Consider the following 15,340-nt stretch of genomic DNA (forward strand, 5'->3'; position numbering starts at 1 on the left):
CACGAAAAACTCACACAACCCAGTGATTCCAGCCAGTAATGCCTTCTACAACACACACTAGGATTGTATTGTCGAAGGCTTTCATGGCCGGAATCATTCAGTTCTTGTGGGTTTTTTCGGGCTATATGGCCATGTTCTAGAGGCATTTCTCCTGACGTTTCGCCTGCATCTATGGCAAGCTTCCTCACACTAGGATTGTTATGAATGGGAACCTTTTAAAAGTGTGTGCAAAGCTCTATCTGGTGGTTATATGCACACACTGCAGTTATTCCAAGGAGGAAGGAAAAAAGAGGAGAGGGAAGTTGTCTACCAGCACCCCACCACTCCTATTATCACATCCCCCTCCTTCATTACTACTACTATTACTACTAGTATGCATAAGGTGATGCGCAGGGGCCAAATGTAGCCCAAATGCACAACATTTCTAGAAACCCTTATTTTCTCTTTCATTCCAGAAAAACCAATCAAATAGAGCAGGAAAAAATGAACACATTGGTTTATTTCAGAAAACAATATTTTATTTTCCCCGGAAGCCCTTTGCCTGTATTCCATCGCAAACTGTTCCACAAACAATGCTGGTAAAAGGTATACCAATCCATGGCCATGTCAGTCCCACTTTGGGAAGCATCGTATCATATACTGGATTCTCTTCACTCCAAATCTGGTCTGCCTTAATGTAATTACATTCACTTAACTTCGCGAGCGCCCACATTGTTTTTCTCTGTGTTCTCCATAAGTCACAGCGCTTAGCATTGGCTTCTTTTGCATGTGCTTCCCGAAACAGTGAAATCAGCTTGAAGGATGTTGGAAGGGGCCCGGGTTTCTTGGAAGGGCTGCTGCCCACCGACAAAAAGGGTGAAAGTGCCCGGCTCCAACTGCCATTCCCCAGCCCATACGGCTCTCTGGCTGAAGGAAAGCAGGAAGGGCACCTTGACGGCTTGTCCCTGGGGCACCAGGACCCTCCGGAAGCCAACCAGCTGCCAACGGGGGACTGGCACTGATGCCTTTCCCCAACGGAGGTAGAGCTGCACCACCTGCAGAGACAAAAAAATCTATTAGGAAGAGAAAATAGCAAGCCAATGCCTCCTTGGAAGCCATTCCTGGCCTCCAACCAAATATAGGACAGTGCAGACACCAGATGTAAGCAATAAGGCAAACAAAACAAGGATGGCCCATCAACTCAGTCTTCAACAATACACAAAGCAAAGGTGGTCCATCAACTAAGTCAATTAAGACTCATAGAATCAAAGAGTTGGAAGAGACCTCATGAGCCATCCAGTCCAACCCCCTGCCAAGAAGCAGGAATATTGCATTCAAATCACCCCTGACAGATGGCCATCCAGCCTCTGTTTAAAAGCTTCCAAAGAAGGAGCCTCCACCACACTCTGGGGCAGAGAGTTCCACTGCTGAACGGCTCTCACAGTCAAGAAGTTCTTCCTCATGTTCAGATGGAATCTCCTCTCTTGTAGTTTGAAGCCATTGTTCCGCATCCTAGTCTCCAAGGAAGCAGAAAACAAGCTTGCTCCCTCCTCCCTGTGGCTTCCTCTCACATATTTATACATGGCTATCATATCTCCGGAGCCCCCGGTGGCGCAGTGGGTTAAAGCACTGAGCTGCTGAGCTTGTTGATCGAAAGGTCGCAGGTTCGATTCCGGGGGGCGGCGTGAGCTTCCGCTGTCAGCCCTAGCTTCTGCCAACCTAGCAGTTTGAAAACATGCAAATGTGAGTAGATCAATAGGTACCGCTCCGGCGGGAAGGTAACAGCGCTCCATGCAGTCATGCCAGCCACATGACCTTGGAGGTGTCTATGGACAACGCTGGCTCTTCGGCTTAGAAATGGAGATGAGCACCACACCCTGGAGTCAGACATGACTGGACTTAATGTCAGGGGATCATATCTCCTCTCAGCCTTCTCTTCTTCAGGCTAAACATGCCCAGCTCCTTAAGCCGCTCCTCATAGGGCTTGTTCTCCAGACCCTTGATCATTTAATCGCCCTCCTCTGGACACATTCCAGCTTGTCAATATCTCTCTCTTGAATTGTGGTGCCCAGAATTGGACACAATATTCCAGGTGTGGTCTAACCAAAGCGGAATAGAGGGATAGCATTACTTCCCTAGATCTAGACACTATGCTCCTATTGATGCAGACCAAAATCCCATTGGCTTTTTTTTGCCACCAATGGGATTTTAGCCTGCATCAATAGGAGCATAGCTGTGACTGTACCTTGTGAAGTCGGATCTGGCCAGGGTGGTCCATGCCTTAGTCACCTCCAGATTGGATTACTGTAATGCACTCTACATGGAGCTGCCCTTGAAAACGTCCTGGGAATTTCAATTGGTACAACGGGCGCTTCTTACAGAGAGCGGTCAACCCTCCTGTTTAAGGAGCTCCACTGGCTGCCGTTCATTTTCCGGTCCCAATTCAAGGTGCAGGTTCTTACCTACAAAGCCCTGAATGGTTTGAGACCCGCCTATCTGCGTGACCACATTTCTGTGTACAAACCCACATGATCTCTTTGATCATCTGGAGATGCCCTGCTAACGCTCCCACCTCCTTCACAGGCGCGATTGGTGGGGACGAGAGAGAGGGCCTTCTCAGTGGTGGCCCCCGCACTCTGGAACTCACTTCCCAGGGACATCAGACATGCCCCAACTCTGGCAGTCTTTAGGAGGAGCCTGAAAACGTGGTTGTTCCAGTGTGCCTTCCCAGAATAAGGAAAACTCTCAGCAATTTGCCCTCAAAATGCACCTTACCACTGATTTAGGATTGACTGTGTTCCCTCATTTCTCTCTGAAAATCCTATCCCAGTTATAGCCTACCTTGTTCACGTCAGCATTATTTTTTAAATTTTAATCTGTTACATTTGGCCCGGCCATTGGTTTTAAATGCTTATATGTTACTGTTGATTGTGTATTGCTTATTTTTTGTTTATGTGATTTACGTGCGGGGAGCATGCGGGTCAGCCGGGAGCTCCCGGCCATACGGGTGAGTCCCGACCCCTTCCCTTTGACCTCTTTCCTTCGTTTGGAGCAAGGATTCCCAACCTTTTGAGAACTGCTTTAAAGGATGGAAACTAGCTGTGGGCTTCCTGCCCTAGCTTCTGTGGGGTGGTCTAGATGGCCTTGGGGCTTCCCTTCTGATTCTTGTTATGCTTTTCTCCTTTGAGGGCTACCTCTCCTGCTGCCGGTTCCTGAACGACAACCAGATCATCACCAGCTCTGGAGACACAACGTGGTGAGATACAGTGAAGAATCTGCCCTTGCACTGTGCTACTCTGCTGCTGAGTATGCATGCCCAGTGTGAGAAATTACACTGCTTAGCCGGTATTGCACAACATGACATCCGCCGGGAAGTAGCAGCCAATAGTGGAAGGACCAAGGCAGAGACATCTCCAGCTCATCCCCTGTTTGGGTATCAGCCAGCCCGTTAATGACTTAAATCTAGAAATCGTTTTCTAAGATCTACAGAGACACTCGCTGGAACACCTCAGCAAGCGAGAGTCCAAAAGTGGCAGGCTCAAACCCAGAACCTCAACCAATGGCTGATACCAAATGAGAGACTCCCCCTGGGCACACAGAGGACTGGGCGACTTGGAAGGCGCTGAACAGACTGCGCTCTGGCACCACGAGATGCAGAGCCAATCTTCAGAAATGGGGCTACAAAGTGGAATCCTCGACATGCGAGTGCGGAGAAGAGCAAACTACTGACCACCTACTGCAATGCAACCTGAGCCCTGCCACATGCACAATGGAGGACCTTCTTGCAGCAACATCAGAAGCACTCCAAGTGGCCAGATACTGGTCAAAGGACATTTAATCAACTACCAAACTCACAAATTTTGTATTTTGTCTGTTTGTTTGCTTTGTTCTGTTAGAAATGTAATATAATTTGACTGGTTGTCCTGACATGACAAATAAATAAATTAATAAATAAAATAAAATACTGTATTGATTGTTTTATTGATGTTTTGTTTATTGATGTATTGTGGGCTCGGCCTTATGTAAGCCGCACCGAGTCCCTTGGGGAGATGGTAGTGGGGTACAAATAAAGATTATTATTATTATTATTATTATTATTATTATTATTATTATTAACTCAATAATAAGAACCAGGAATCTACCAGAGAGTGCCACATTCGAGCCTGTTTGGTAAAATACCTGACCATGCTTTTACTAGAAGGGAATTCATGTGGTACATCTTTGTTTTTGTCTGTAGTATGCAAGATTATTTGTTTTAAGGTGCAGCTCAAAATTTATCCAGGATGAAATCCTGAAGTGTAAAGATATGTCATTGAATATTAAAGTTTAGAGCGCCCTAGCTATTGTACTCCCTATTTCTATCTCTGGTTATATTTATTCATCGTATCAGAAGCAAACTGAGACTACAGTTGTGATGTATTTAGAAACACAAAGTTTAAAAACTTGGCATTCTGCTAAATGTCCTTTGACCAATCGCTGGCCACTTGGAGTGCCTCTGGTGTTGCTATAAGAAGGTCCTGCATTGTGCATGTAGCGGGGTTCAGACTGCATTGTAATAGATGGTCAGTGGTTTGCTCTTCTCCACATTTGCATGTTGTGGATTCTACTTTGTGGCCCCATTTGCTAAGGTTGTCTCTGCATCTTGTGGTGCCAGAGTGCAGTCTGTTCAGCACGTACCATGTTACCCAGTCTTCTGTGTGCCCAGGGTTGAGTCTCTCATTTGATATCAGCCATGGCTTGAGGTTCTGGGTTTTAGCCTGCCACTTTTGGACTCTTGCTTGCTGAGGTGTTCCTATGAGTATCTCTGTAGATCTTAGAAAACTATTTCTAGATTAAAGTCGTTGACGTGCTGGCTGATACCCAAACAGGGGATGAGCTGGAGACGTCTCTGCCTTGGTCCTTTCACTATTGGCTGCTACTTCCCGGCGGATGTCAGGTGGTGCAATACCGGCTAAGCAGTGTAATTTCTCCAGTGGTGTAGGGCGCAGTCATCCCGTGATAATGCGGCATGTCTCATTAAGAGCCACATCTACTGTTTTAGCGTGGTGAGATGTATTCCACACTAGGCATGCGTACTCAGCAGCAGAATAGCAAAGCATAAGGGCAGATGTCTTCATGTCTTCATGATATGCAACTTCCCCTAGATGGGAGATGCTGAGATATAGTGGAGGATCATTGGGCTACTGACTGTGTTCTTTGACGACTTTGGGCAATGATATAAACATTCAGGAGAAATGCCAAAAGACTTGGTTTTGCATGTGGTTTCCACCCACTTCAATCATCAGAACCTACTTAATGTATCTGACTTTGTTTCCAACCCTTTATTTCCTCTTTGCTTTCTACCATCTTGAGAAATGTATGTAAGGAAGCAACCAAACCACCTCACCTCCTCGCCATCTCTGGAGCCAATGTTCTTCACCACCACCGAGACAGTTAGGTTTTCGCAAATAGATAGAACATCAGCACCTAGTATCAAATCGCTGTACTGAAAGGTGGTAAACGAGAGACCATAGCCAAATGGGTACAGCGGAGCCTCGTCCCCATAGTAGCGGTATGTGCGTCCAGCCATTGTGTAGTTCTCCATGGGTGGCACCTGTGGGAATGGGCACATGTATATAATATATATATATATATATATATATACACACACACACACACATACATACATATACCCGTATATACTCGAGTATAAGCCGACCCGAATATAAGCCGAGGCACCTAATTTTACCACAAAGAAATGGGAAAACAGATTGACTCGAATATAAGTCGAGGGTGGGAAATGCAGCAGCTACTGGTAAATTTCAAAATAAAAATAGATACCAATACAATTACATTAATTGAGGCATCAGGAGGTTAAATGTTTTTGAATATTTACATAAAACTGTAATTTAAGATAAGACTGCCCAACTCTGATTAAACCATTATTCTGACCTTATTCAATGTAAGTGTGTTTACGTATCCTTCCAATAATACTAACAGAGTAAAATAATAAATGTAATAATGATAACAATAATAATAATAAATGGAAATGTAATAATAGCAGTAATAATAGTGTAAATAATAAATGTAATAATAACAATAACAACAGAGTAAAATAATGAACATCTTGACTCGAGTATAAGCCGAGAGAGACTTTTTCAGCCTAAAAAAAGGGCTGAAAAATTAGGCTTATACTCGAGTATATACAGTATATATAACATATATATACACATACACATATTAACAGATTACACCAGGGGTCCTCAAACTTTTTAAACAGAGGGCCAGGTCACAGTCCCTCAAACTGTTGGAGAAAAAAAATAGAAAAAAATAGAAAAAATTAGAAAAAAAACTACATCTTATTTGTAGTGCAGAAACACTTAAAAACAACACAATAATTAAAATGAACATTTTTAACAAATAAAAACTTATTAGTATTTCAGTGGGAAGTGTGGGCTTGCTTTTGGCTGATGAGATAGGATTGTTGTTGTTGTGTTCTTTCAAGTGGTTTCAGACTTAGGTTGACCCTGAGTGAGGGCTGGGTAAATGACCTTGGAGGGCCGTATCTGGCCCCCGGGCCTTAGTTTGAGGACTCCTGGATTACAGTGTAAACAGAACGGAAAACAATTTTACAAACTCATAACCTCACCATCAAGGCCTGAACAAGTATCTTTTCCTTTGCCATAAATTTATGAGTCAAACAGTAAACAAATGTCATATCCAAAATTCTTAACCAACAAGGTTGTATTGCTTTCTTTCCCTTATCACTCTTAAAAATATATTTGATGAAATCTGACCAGTATGAATTAAATTCTTATCTATTAGTTTCACCCCTGAACACCCTAATTTCCATTGATAGTTTATCATTTAAGGCAACGTTCCATACCTCCCTATACCATGCTTCCAGTGCGAGATTGGTTACTATCTTCCAACTCCTTGCAATTATAAGTCTTGCCACTGTGAGTAAAATAATAATAATCGTCTCTCTCTCTCTCTTTTTCATTTCTAAGTTCAGCTTTGTGGCATCCATTAGTAATGGTAACCTAGCATCTGGGGCAATGTTTAATCCTGTAATGCAGGGATCCTCAAACTAAGGCCTGAGGGCCGAATACGGTCCTTCAAGGTCATTTACTCGGCCCTCGCTCAGGGTCAACCTAAGTCTGAAATGACTTGAAAGCACACAACAACAACAACAACAACAACAACAACAACAACAAGCAGGCCCACATTTCCCATTGAAATACTAATAAGTTTATATTTGTTAGGTAGCTTGTGATTTCTTCTTCTTGAGTGTCGTCTTTGTTGTAGAGAGATGTGTAATAGTCTCGGAATTCTTTGATAATATCTGTGTCTTTCGTTAGATAGCTTTCGCCTTTTTTGATTCTCGTTATTCGCTGAGCTTGTTTTTTCTTCCTTACCTTCCTTGCCATCCATTTCCCCGGTTTGTTGGCATGTTCGAATTCTTGTTGTTTTATAAATTTGTATTTTTTTTCTAGCAGTTCTATCTCAAGAAGGTGTTTTCTTTTTTTAAGCCATTTCAGATTGTTTATAATTTTAGCGTTGTCCGGGGTTCTCTTTAGCTCTTGTTCTTTTTCGTTGATCCTATCCTCCAGCTGTTGTAACTCTAAGTTTCTCTTCTTATTTTTGATCGTGTTCTGTTGTATTAGATACCCCCTCATTACCGCTTTAAGCGTGTCCCACACGACTAGTGGGGATATGTCAGGGGTATCATTTAGCTTTAAGAAGTCCCTTAGGAGTTCTTTGTTTCTCTTTACGTCCGATTCCGTTTTGAGTAGATTTTCGTTTAACCTCCACCTTCTGGTCTCTGCCTTTTTATATAAGCTCATTTCTAAAGAGCAGTGGTCTGAAAGCTCTCTAGCATTTGTTTGTATTTTTTCTATTTTGGACAGGATAGAGTTGGAGGCCCAGATCATGTCTATCCTTGACCATGATCTATGGCGGGGTGAGTAGTATGTATATTCTCTTTCATCCATGTGGCAGTGTCTCCAGGCGTCGTGTAGATCAAATTCTTCTTTAAGCGACAGGAATTTTTTGGGGAGGAGAGAGCTGTTCTTCTTTCTCCTGTTACCTGGACTTTTATCTAAATTTTTGTCCAATATGCCGTTAAAGTCCCCCATTACTATTAAGCTGTCGAATTCTGTTTTCTGTAAGTTTTCTTTTAAGAAATCAAGAAATTTAGCTTTAGGCCCGTTAGGCGCATAGATATTACAAATCAGAATGGTCTCTCTGCCTAGCTTTATCTTTACTGCAACTACTCTTCCCTCCTGGTCCTTAAAACTTAATTCAGCTGGAATGTCGTCTTTTATGTAAGTTACCATGCCTCTTTTCTTTAGTTCAGAGGCAGAGTAAAATTCCCTCCCGATTTTATTTTGAGACAGGTGGGCGATATGTTTACTACAAATATGAGTCTCCTGTAATGCAATGATTTGGTAATTACCTTTATTGATTTTTTGGAAGATTCTTTTTCTTTTATAGACAGAATTAAGTCCGTTTACATTTAAAGAATAACAATTTATTTGTCTTTCAGTCATGATCTTTTTTACTTGTTTCTCCAGTTGCTCCCTCCTCCTTTTTGTTGTCTTCAGTTTCGTCAGTCGCTGTCGATACCTTGTCCGTTTTTTCTTCTTCTTTATAGGGAGAGTCTGGGCGGGGTCTTTTTCTCATGTTGCCTATTCTTGAGGGTGATTCTTTGTTTACATTGTTCGCATGGTCCTTGAGTAGTTGCATCAAGTCATTGCCCTTCTCGACATCCTTTATCCAATATTTCTGGTCTTTAAAAGAGGTCATAAGGCCTTCTGTTCTATCCCATCTAAATTTGCAGTTTTGTCTTTTTAGTTCTTGTGTCAAGAGTGTGTATTTCTTGCGCCTATCCAGAATTTGTTTAGGGATTTCTTTGAGAACAATAATTTTCTTCCCTTCGTATATTATTGGGTTTTGGTTGGATTTCCTGAGCACTTGATCTCTAGTGTGTTTTCGCATGAAGTACACCATCACATCTCTCGCTAGCTTGTTTTGTTTAGCAAAAGTCGATTGAACCCGATAGATACGGTCTATTTCCAACTCTATGTTCTCTATCGGTTTGTCCATCACTTCCGCTAATATTTTGGTTGTTTTTGTTCTTAAGTCCTCTTGGGGATCTTCCTGGAGGTTTCTAAGTCTGAGTGCATATTCCAGTTCTCCTTGTTGGATCCTTTCTAATTCCTTTGTCATTTTTTCGTTCTTGGCTGTCAGGGTTTCTAGGTCCTTTTGTAGTTTTCTTTGTTCGTTTCCTAATTTTCGGTTTTCTGTCTTATTTTCATTAATTTCCACAAAGGCCTTTGAGATGTCTTTTTTGATTGTAGTTATATCTTCCTTGAATTCTTTTCTGATTAGTTCTAGTTGTGCCTGCTGTTTTATCTGATTTTCTCTGATTGTCTTTAGTTCTTTCTTGTTTTCTTCCTGGTTTTCCGTGATTTTCTCTGTAAGTTTCTGAAGTTCTTTCCAGATGTCCTTCATGTTTACTTCTTCTTGGCCTGATCCCTTTCTTCCAATGCTCTTGGGGTCTTTAATCTCCTTCTCTGGCTTTGTTTTGGGGGTAGTCATCTTATCTTAATATTCCAAATGCTCAATCTTAATATTCCAAATACTCTATCTCCTTTTCCTCCAGTGATCCGGTTCGGAACTCAGACCACTTTTTTCTCAAGGTGGTTGTTGTTGGAACCTTTGAGATATTTCCTTTAAACAAAACCTGACCCACCCCAATACCCGTCCCCTCCCTCCTCCCACAGGTTCACCCCAAGAGGGAAACTAGGGCAGGGTAGGGGGGTATAAGGGGGTAGATGGAGATGTTTGAGGGGTAGTCTATACACATCTACACATAGTTCAGTAAGCCTAGAAGCAAGCAAGTAACAAATAAGATTATACAAGGTCAGAATTATGCATTCCAATGGGTAGACCTTAAGAAAGGTATCTTTTGAACCAATTGAAGATTAGGGGTTGTCTTCAAAGAACATTCCTGCTTAGATAGTACAAAAGTGGCCAGTGACAGAATTAGTACACATAGTTCTTTATAGTCTTTATAGTCTTTATAGTTCTTTATAGACTTTGCAGCCTTAGAATACAGTTTAGCGCCTATAGAGCCTTAGAGTACAGTCTTGTGGGAATGCCCCAGGCTAATTCTTGTAAAGAGTTTATAAGGTTGTCATACCTTGTCTTCTTTTTGTAACCCTTCGTGACTTAGCACCTGAGTGCTTTTATAAACCTGTTGCTGCGCTGAGGGGGGGCTTCGCCGCCCGTTTGCAAAGGAGCTTCCTTGAGTGTCGGGGTGTCACTCCAGAAGAGGGAGGAAGAGGGGGGGAAGAGAGAAGGGGCTGTGTCTGCCCTGCGTTGTTTCTTCAAGGGAGGGTTCCTTGTTGGGGACGCTCTGTGCAGCGCTCCTCACGCCGCGTGCGTCCCTCCGTCCGCGTACCTCCGTCCTCAGGCTTCAACGCCGCCGTCGTCCGCGTCCCCATGACGCGCGCGCGGCCGTGGCCAGGCTCCGCCCCTGATCCCGGCTCCTCTGGACTCCAGACTTCTCCTCGCTCCACGCTCTCGCTCTTTTTCTCCCAGCACGCTTGGTTTTCCCATGAGTAGACCACGAGTAGACCTCTGATGCCGCGCTTGTAAGTCCTTGATCCTAATGCATTTACTTTGCGTTTACTTCCTTATTAGTGTGTTTGTCGGTTTCTCCTTTTCGTTCCGCTTGTTCGCCGCTCTTACTCCTGAGGAGACATTGATCCAGGGGAGGAGTCCTATTGCTTTTACCGTGGCGGCTCCTTCTGGAAGATGCTAGATGTCTTGTCCCTGGTTCTTCTTTATTGAGGTGCTTCTCCTTGTTCTGTGGGAAGCCAAACTTTTCCGCATGGGGCACAGTGTCCCCTTGAGTCCATTCAGACTAAATCTTCGTCAGAATCTGTGCTGGCATCGGGTGGTAGTGAGTGCAGACTTGTGTCTGCTTCTCGCGTTGCTGCTCGCGCACCCTGGTACTTTGTGGGGTACCAGCTGGGCTCTTGCGTGCCCCCCGGTATCAATCCACCGGGAGAGGGGAGCAGAAGACTCTACCCAGCAGCAAAATCCGCGAGTTGGCTAAGCGGTCGGAGCTCCTCTTAACCGCGTCCTACCTCCATGGACGCCAACCGGAAGTCCCTTTGTCCAGCAGAGGTTACTTTGCTTCCTATCTATCTGGTATAATTTAACCATCTCCATACCACTTTATACATGTTTTCTTTTAATCTTACTGACAGGACCCTCACCCGAGTATAAGCCGTGGGGGGCTTTTTCAGCCTAAAAAAGGGGCTGTAAGACTAGCCTTATATTCGAGTATATACAGGTAGTTTGTACGGAGCCCCCGGTGGCGCAGTGGGTTAAACCCCTGTGCCGGCAGGACTGAAGACCGACAGGTCGCAGGTTTGAATTCGGGAAGAGGCAGATGAGGTCCCTCTATCAGCTCCAGCTCCACATGCGGGGACATGAGAGAAGCCTCCCACAAGGATGACAAAAACATCAAATCAACAAAACATCAAATAATCCGGGTGTCCCCTGGGCAACGTCCTTGCAGACAGCCAATTCTCTCACACCAGAAGCGACTTGCAGTTTCTCAAGTCAATCCTGACACGACAAAAAAAGAGGTAGTTTGTAAAAGCTACCTGTATTTGGGGAGGGAGGGATTGTAGATGAGAAAAAAAACTTTAATATATTCAAGTTTTACAAAGAGAAGGGAAAGCATCAGAAAAAAAACTATCATTTTAAAGTACTGATTATATTTCAGTTCCATTTCAGTGCTGATCTATATGATTTTAATTGCATTCCATTTTAATTTGCAGTCTTTCTTGAGCCCAACTTCTGGGGAAAAGGTGGGGATAAAAACATTAGTAATACCAATATTTGAATGAATGAATTGTTTATTGTACTAGCCATAGGCCATGACATCAGTAATACACTAACTTTATAAACACTTTCCAATATAAACCTTAAAACGTAACAAGAATTAAAACTAAAACAAGTTCTTTGAAATTATGAAAGCAGAAACATGACAATAACAGTGTCTGCTTTGAGTCATTCCAAACCGTTTCCATTTCTGACCCCCAGTATGGATTTTGCTACTTTGGCTCTGATCTTTTGGGCTGCGATTGCGAATGTGGCAACCTTTAGTGTTATATTTTTAGAATGATCTGCTAGCAAGTCACAGATCACTGCAGATTGTTGCCATGATGCCCTTTCTTCCAAGAGTGATCCTAGGAGATTTTTCCTAGGGTCATTGTACAAGGGGCAACGTAGCAAATAGTGTGTTAGGTCTTCTATTTCCCCTGTGCCACAAATGCAAAGTCGTTGGGCATGGGGGATCCCTCTGTATCTTCCCTCTAGCCAGTTTGATGGCATTGTTTGGAATCGCAGGGCTGTGAATGCTTTCCTCAGGACTGCTGACGTTAGGTCTTGAAGATATTGTTGACGAGATTGGTCCCTTTTTAGCCGAGGATACCAGGTAGAGAAACCTTGCAGTTTGCTAATCTGCAAGTTGTCAGCTGCAATACCAATACTATATACCCCAGAAAGCAGATAACATTTTTTCCTTGGAAATCTATAACAATACTGGATGGGTTCTTACCTGGTTCATACTTGCTGGCCAGGTAGCAGGGAGCCTGCCAGCAGGGTTTGTCCCATCCGATCCCACCAATACTTTGGCAATAGCCAGACCAGTGGCTTGAGCGGGGAAGAAACAGGCCAAAATGGCTCCCACGCCATCGCTTGCCTTGGCCCAGCTCACATCAAGTGGGCCGGCGTTGAACAGGAGCAGAATCACCGGCCGGCCAGCGGCTGAAACAAAATCCCAAAGACATCTTTATGGAAGAGGCTGAATCACTACTGACACTCTGACAACATCATGCTCATGGAGCCAGTGTTTGGGCAGAATTAAGAGTGTTCAAGTTGCATTTTTCCCAAAAGAGGAGACTCTTCCATCCCTGATGTTCAGTGGGCTCTCCCTCTTTCCTAACATTTGAAAGGACTTCACAGGATTTGCACAGAAGCATGGAACACCACAGGCAAAGCACCGTGCTCCACATACTTGGATACAGGTTATTTATTGACTCGCAAAGCTGGCCATAGTCAAGGAAGTCCAGCTCCAGTGCAAAGTGGGGAGGGATCCTAACTCGAGAAGATAATACAAGACAAATGCAAGATACTCCACTTTGGCAGGAAAAACGAAATGCAAAGATATAGAATGGGGGAGGCCTGGCTCGAGAGCAGTACGTGTGAAAAAATCTTAGAGTCCTCGTGGACAACAAGTTAAACATGAGCCAACAATGTGATGTGGCGGCAAAAAAAGCCAATGGGATTTTGGCCTGCATCAATAGGAGCATAGTGTCTAGATCTAAGGAAGTAATGCTACCCCTCTATTCCGCTTTGGTTAGACATACCTGGAATATTGTGTACAATTCTGGGCACCACAATTCAAGACAGATATTGACAAGCTGGAATGTGTCCAGAGGAGGGCGACTAAAATGATCAAGGGTCTGGAGAACAAGCCCTACGAGGAGCGGCTTAGGGAACTGGGCATGTTTAGCCTGAAGAAGAGAAGGCTGAGAGGAGATATGATAGCCATGTATAAATATGTGAGAGGAAGCCACAGGGAGGAGGGAGCAAGCTTGTTTTCTGCTTCCCTTGAGACTAGGACGCGAAACAATGGCTTCAAACTGCAAGAGAGGAGATTCCATCTGAACATTAGGAAGAACTTCCTGACTGTGAGAGCCGTTCAGCAGTGGAACTCTCTGCCCCGGAGTGTGGTGGAGGCTCCTTCCTTTTAAGCAGAGGCTGGATGGCCATCTGTCAGGGGTGATTTGAATGCAATATTCCTGCTTCTTGGCAGGGGGTTGGACTGGATGGCCCATGAGGTCTCTTCCAACTCTTTGATTCTATGATTCTATGATTGTAATACTCCCTATTCCACCTAACCTCAATCAGACCATTGATGTGACTGGAAAAGGATGGTTACTCATCTGGGGACTTTGCTCAAAATCACCATGATTTCCATGGCCAAGCAAGTATAGGGGCTCTAGAGTCATAGTCCAACACTCAAATTCCCATATCCTTATTATTGTTGTCGCTGTTATTATTATTATTATTATTATTATTATTATCATTATTATTATTATTATTATTACACCACTTTCCTCTCTTCTCAACAAAAGATTGCCCCAGGCACTGCCAGGCCATCAAATGCTAATCAAGGTGGTCAGGAGAAGTTCTTCCATCCAGACTCTTGCGTTCAAAGGGAATTGTCCATACCTGGACAGAGCTCTGTGGCTAAGCATTCACCGCTGCTCATCAACTTCAGGTTTTGTCACAAAGCATCCTGCACATGGCAAGCTTAGTGGCTACCAGGCCCGTAGCCAGGATTTCGTTTCGGGGGGGGGGGGGGGGGGGGGCTGAATTTTTTCAGGGGGGGTTGGGGGGGGCTGAGTTTCGGGGGGGGCTGAGTTTCGGGGGGGGGGGCTGAGTCTGAGTGAAAGAGGGTCTAGCCTAGCAAACCTTTTGTATCATTACCCCAATACCCCATGCATATGGGATATATTGAGTATGGTGATCAGATTATGATATGAATAAACATAACAGTTTAAATAATGCACCAGTAAGGCCTTTTCGCGAACCACCATGAGAATTTCGGGGGGGGGGGGGGGGGCTGAAGCCCCCCGAACCCCCCCCCCCCCCCGGCTACATGCCTGGTGGCTACATTCTGCGGTTGCCCTTTTGCAAGCTCTGCTCTATATTCTACCTTTCCAATGGCAGCTCCCCAAATACTTCCTTGGGGTAAATAACCACCACTGAAACTCACCCCAAGCCACGGCATCTTGCAGAAGCTCCAGCTGGTGCCCAGGCAAAGCCAGGTCTGTCCGGTCCAAGCCTTCACTCTCAAGGTCAGTTCCTGATCAAAAGGGGACAAAGTTGGGTAAGAAAAGCTCTTCAGCTTTTGCCTCAGGCAAAATTATGAAATTATAAATCAAGAGGGGGAATATGTCATGATAAAATATGCTGTATGGTTTGAGTGCGATTGTATGAAAGGCGTACGAATGCGGCCCAATTCTATTCTAAGGAATGAGGCCTGGAAAACTACAAGACAGAGAAGAAGAACTCATGGACTCATTAAAAATTGCTGATTTATTTATTTATCGTATCAGGAGCAACCAGACATTTGTATTACATTGTTAACAAAACAAACAAACGAACGAACAGACAAAACACAAAGTTGGCAAGCTTGGTAGTTGATTAAATGTCCTTTGACCAGTATCTGGCCACTTGGAGTGCCTCTGGTGTTGCTGCAAGAAGGTCCTCCATTGTGCATGTGGCA

At 44.0% G+C, this 15,340-nt stretch overlaps 1 protein-coding gene across 1 annotated transcript in view; it reads right to left on the reverse strand.

Moving 5' to 3' along the window:
* Positions 1–479: 479 nt before the first annotated feature.
* Positions 480–15,340, reverse strand: part of LOC132781454 (uncharacterized) — a 54,367-nt gene continuing 39,506 nt past the window's right edge. Inside the window, exons 12-15 of the mRNA XM_067473710.1 lie at positions 14,828–14,917; positions 12,602–12,810; positions 5,366–5,572; positions 480–1,034 (exon numbers count right to left, since the gene is read on the reverse strand). Coding sequence (XP_067329811.1) covers positions 747–1,034; positions 5,366–5,572; positions 12,602–12,810; positions 14,828–14,917 — 794 coding nt within the window. The 3' untranslated portion in view covers positions 480–746. The remainder of the gene's footprint in view (positions 1,035–5,365; positions 5,573–12,601; positions 12,811–14,827; positions 14,918–15,340) is intronic.

This window comes from Anolis sagrei, chromosome X, assembly GCF_037176765.1.
Source record: "Anolis sagrei isolate rAnoSag1 chromosome X, rAnoSag1.mat, whole genome shotgun sequence".
Classification (NCBI taxonomy): Eukaryota; Metazoa; Chordata; class Lepidosauria; order Squamata; family Dactyloidae; genus Anolis; species Anolis sagrei.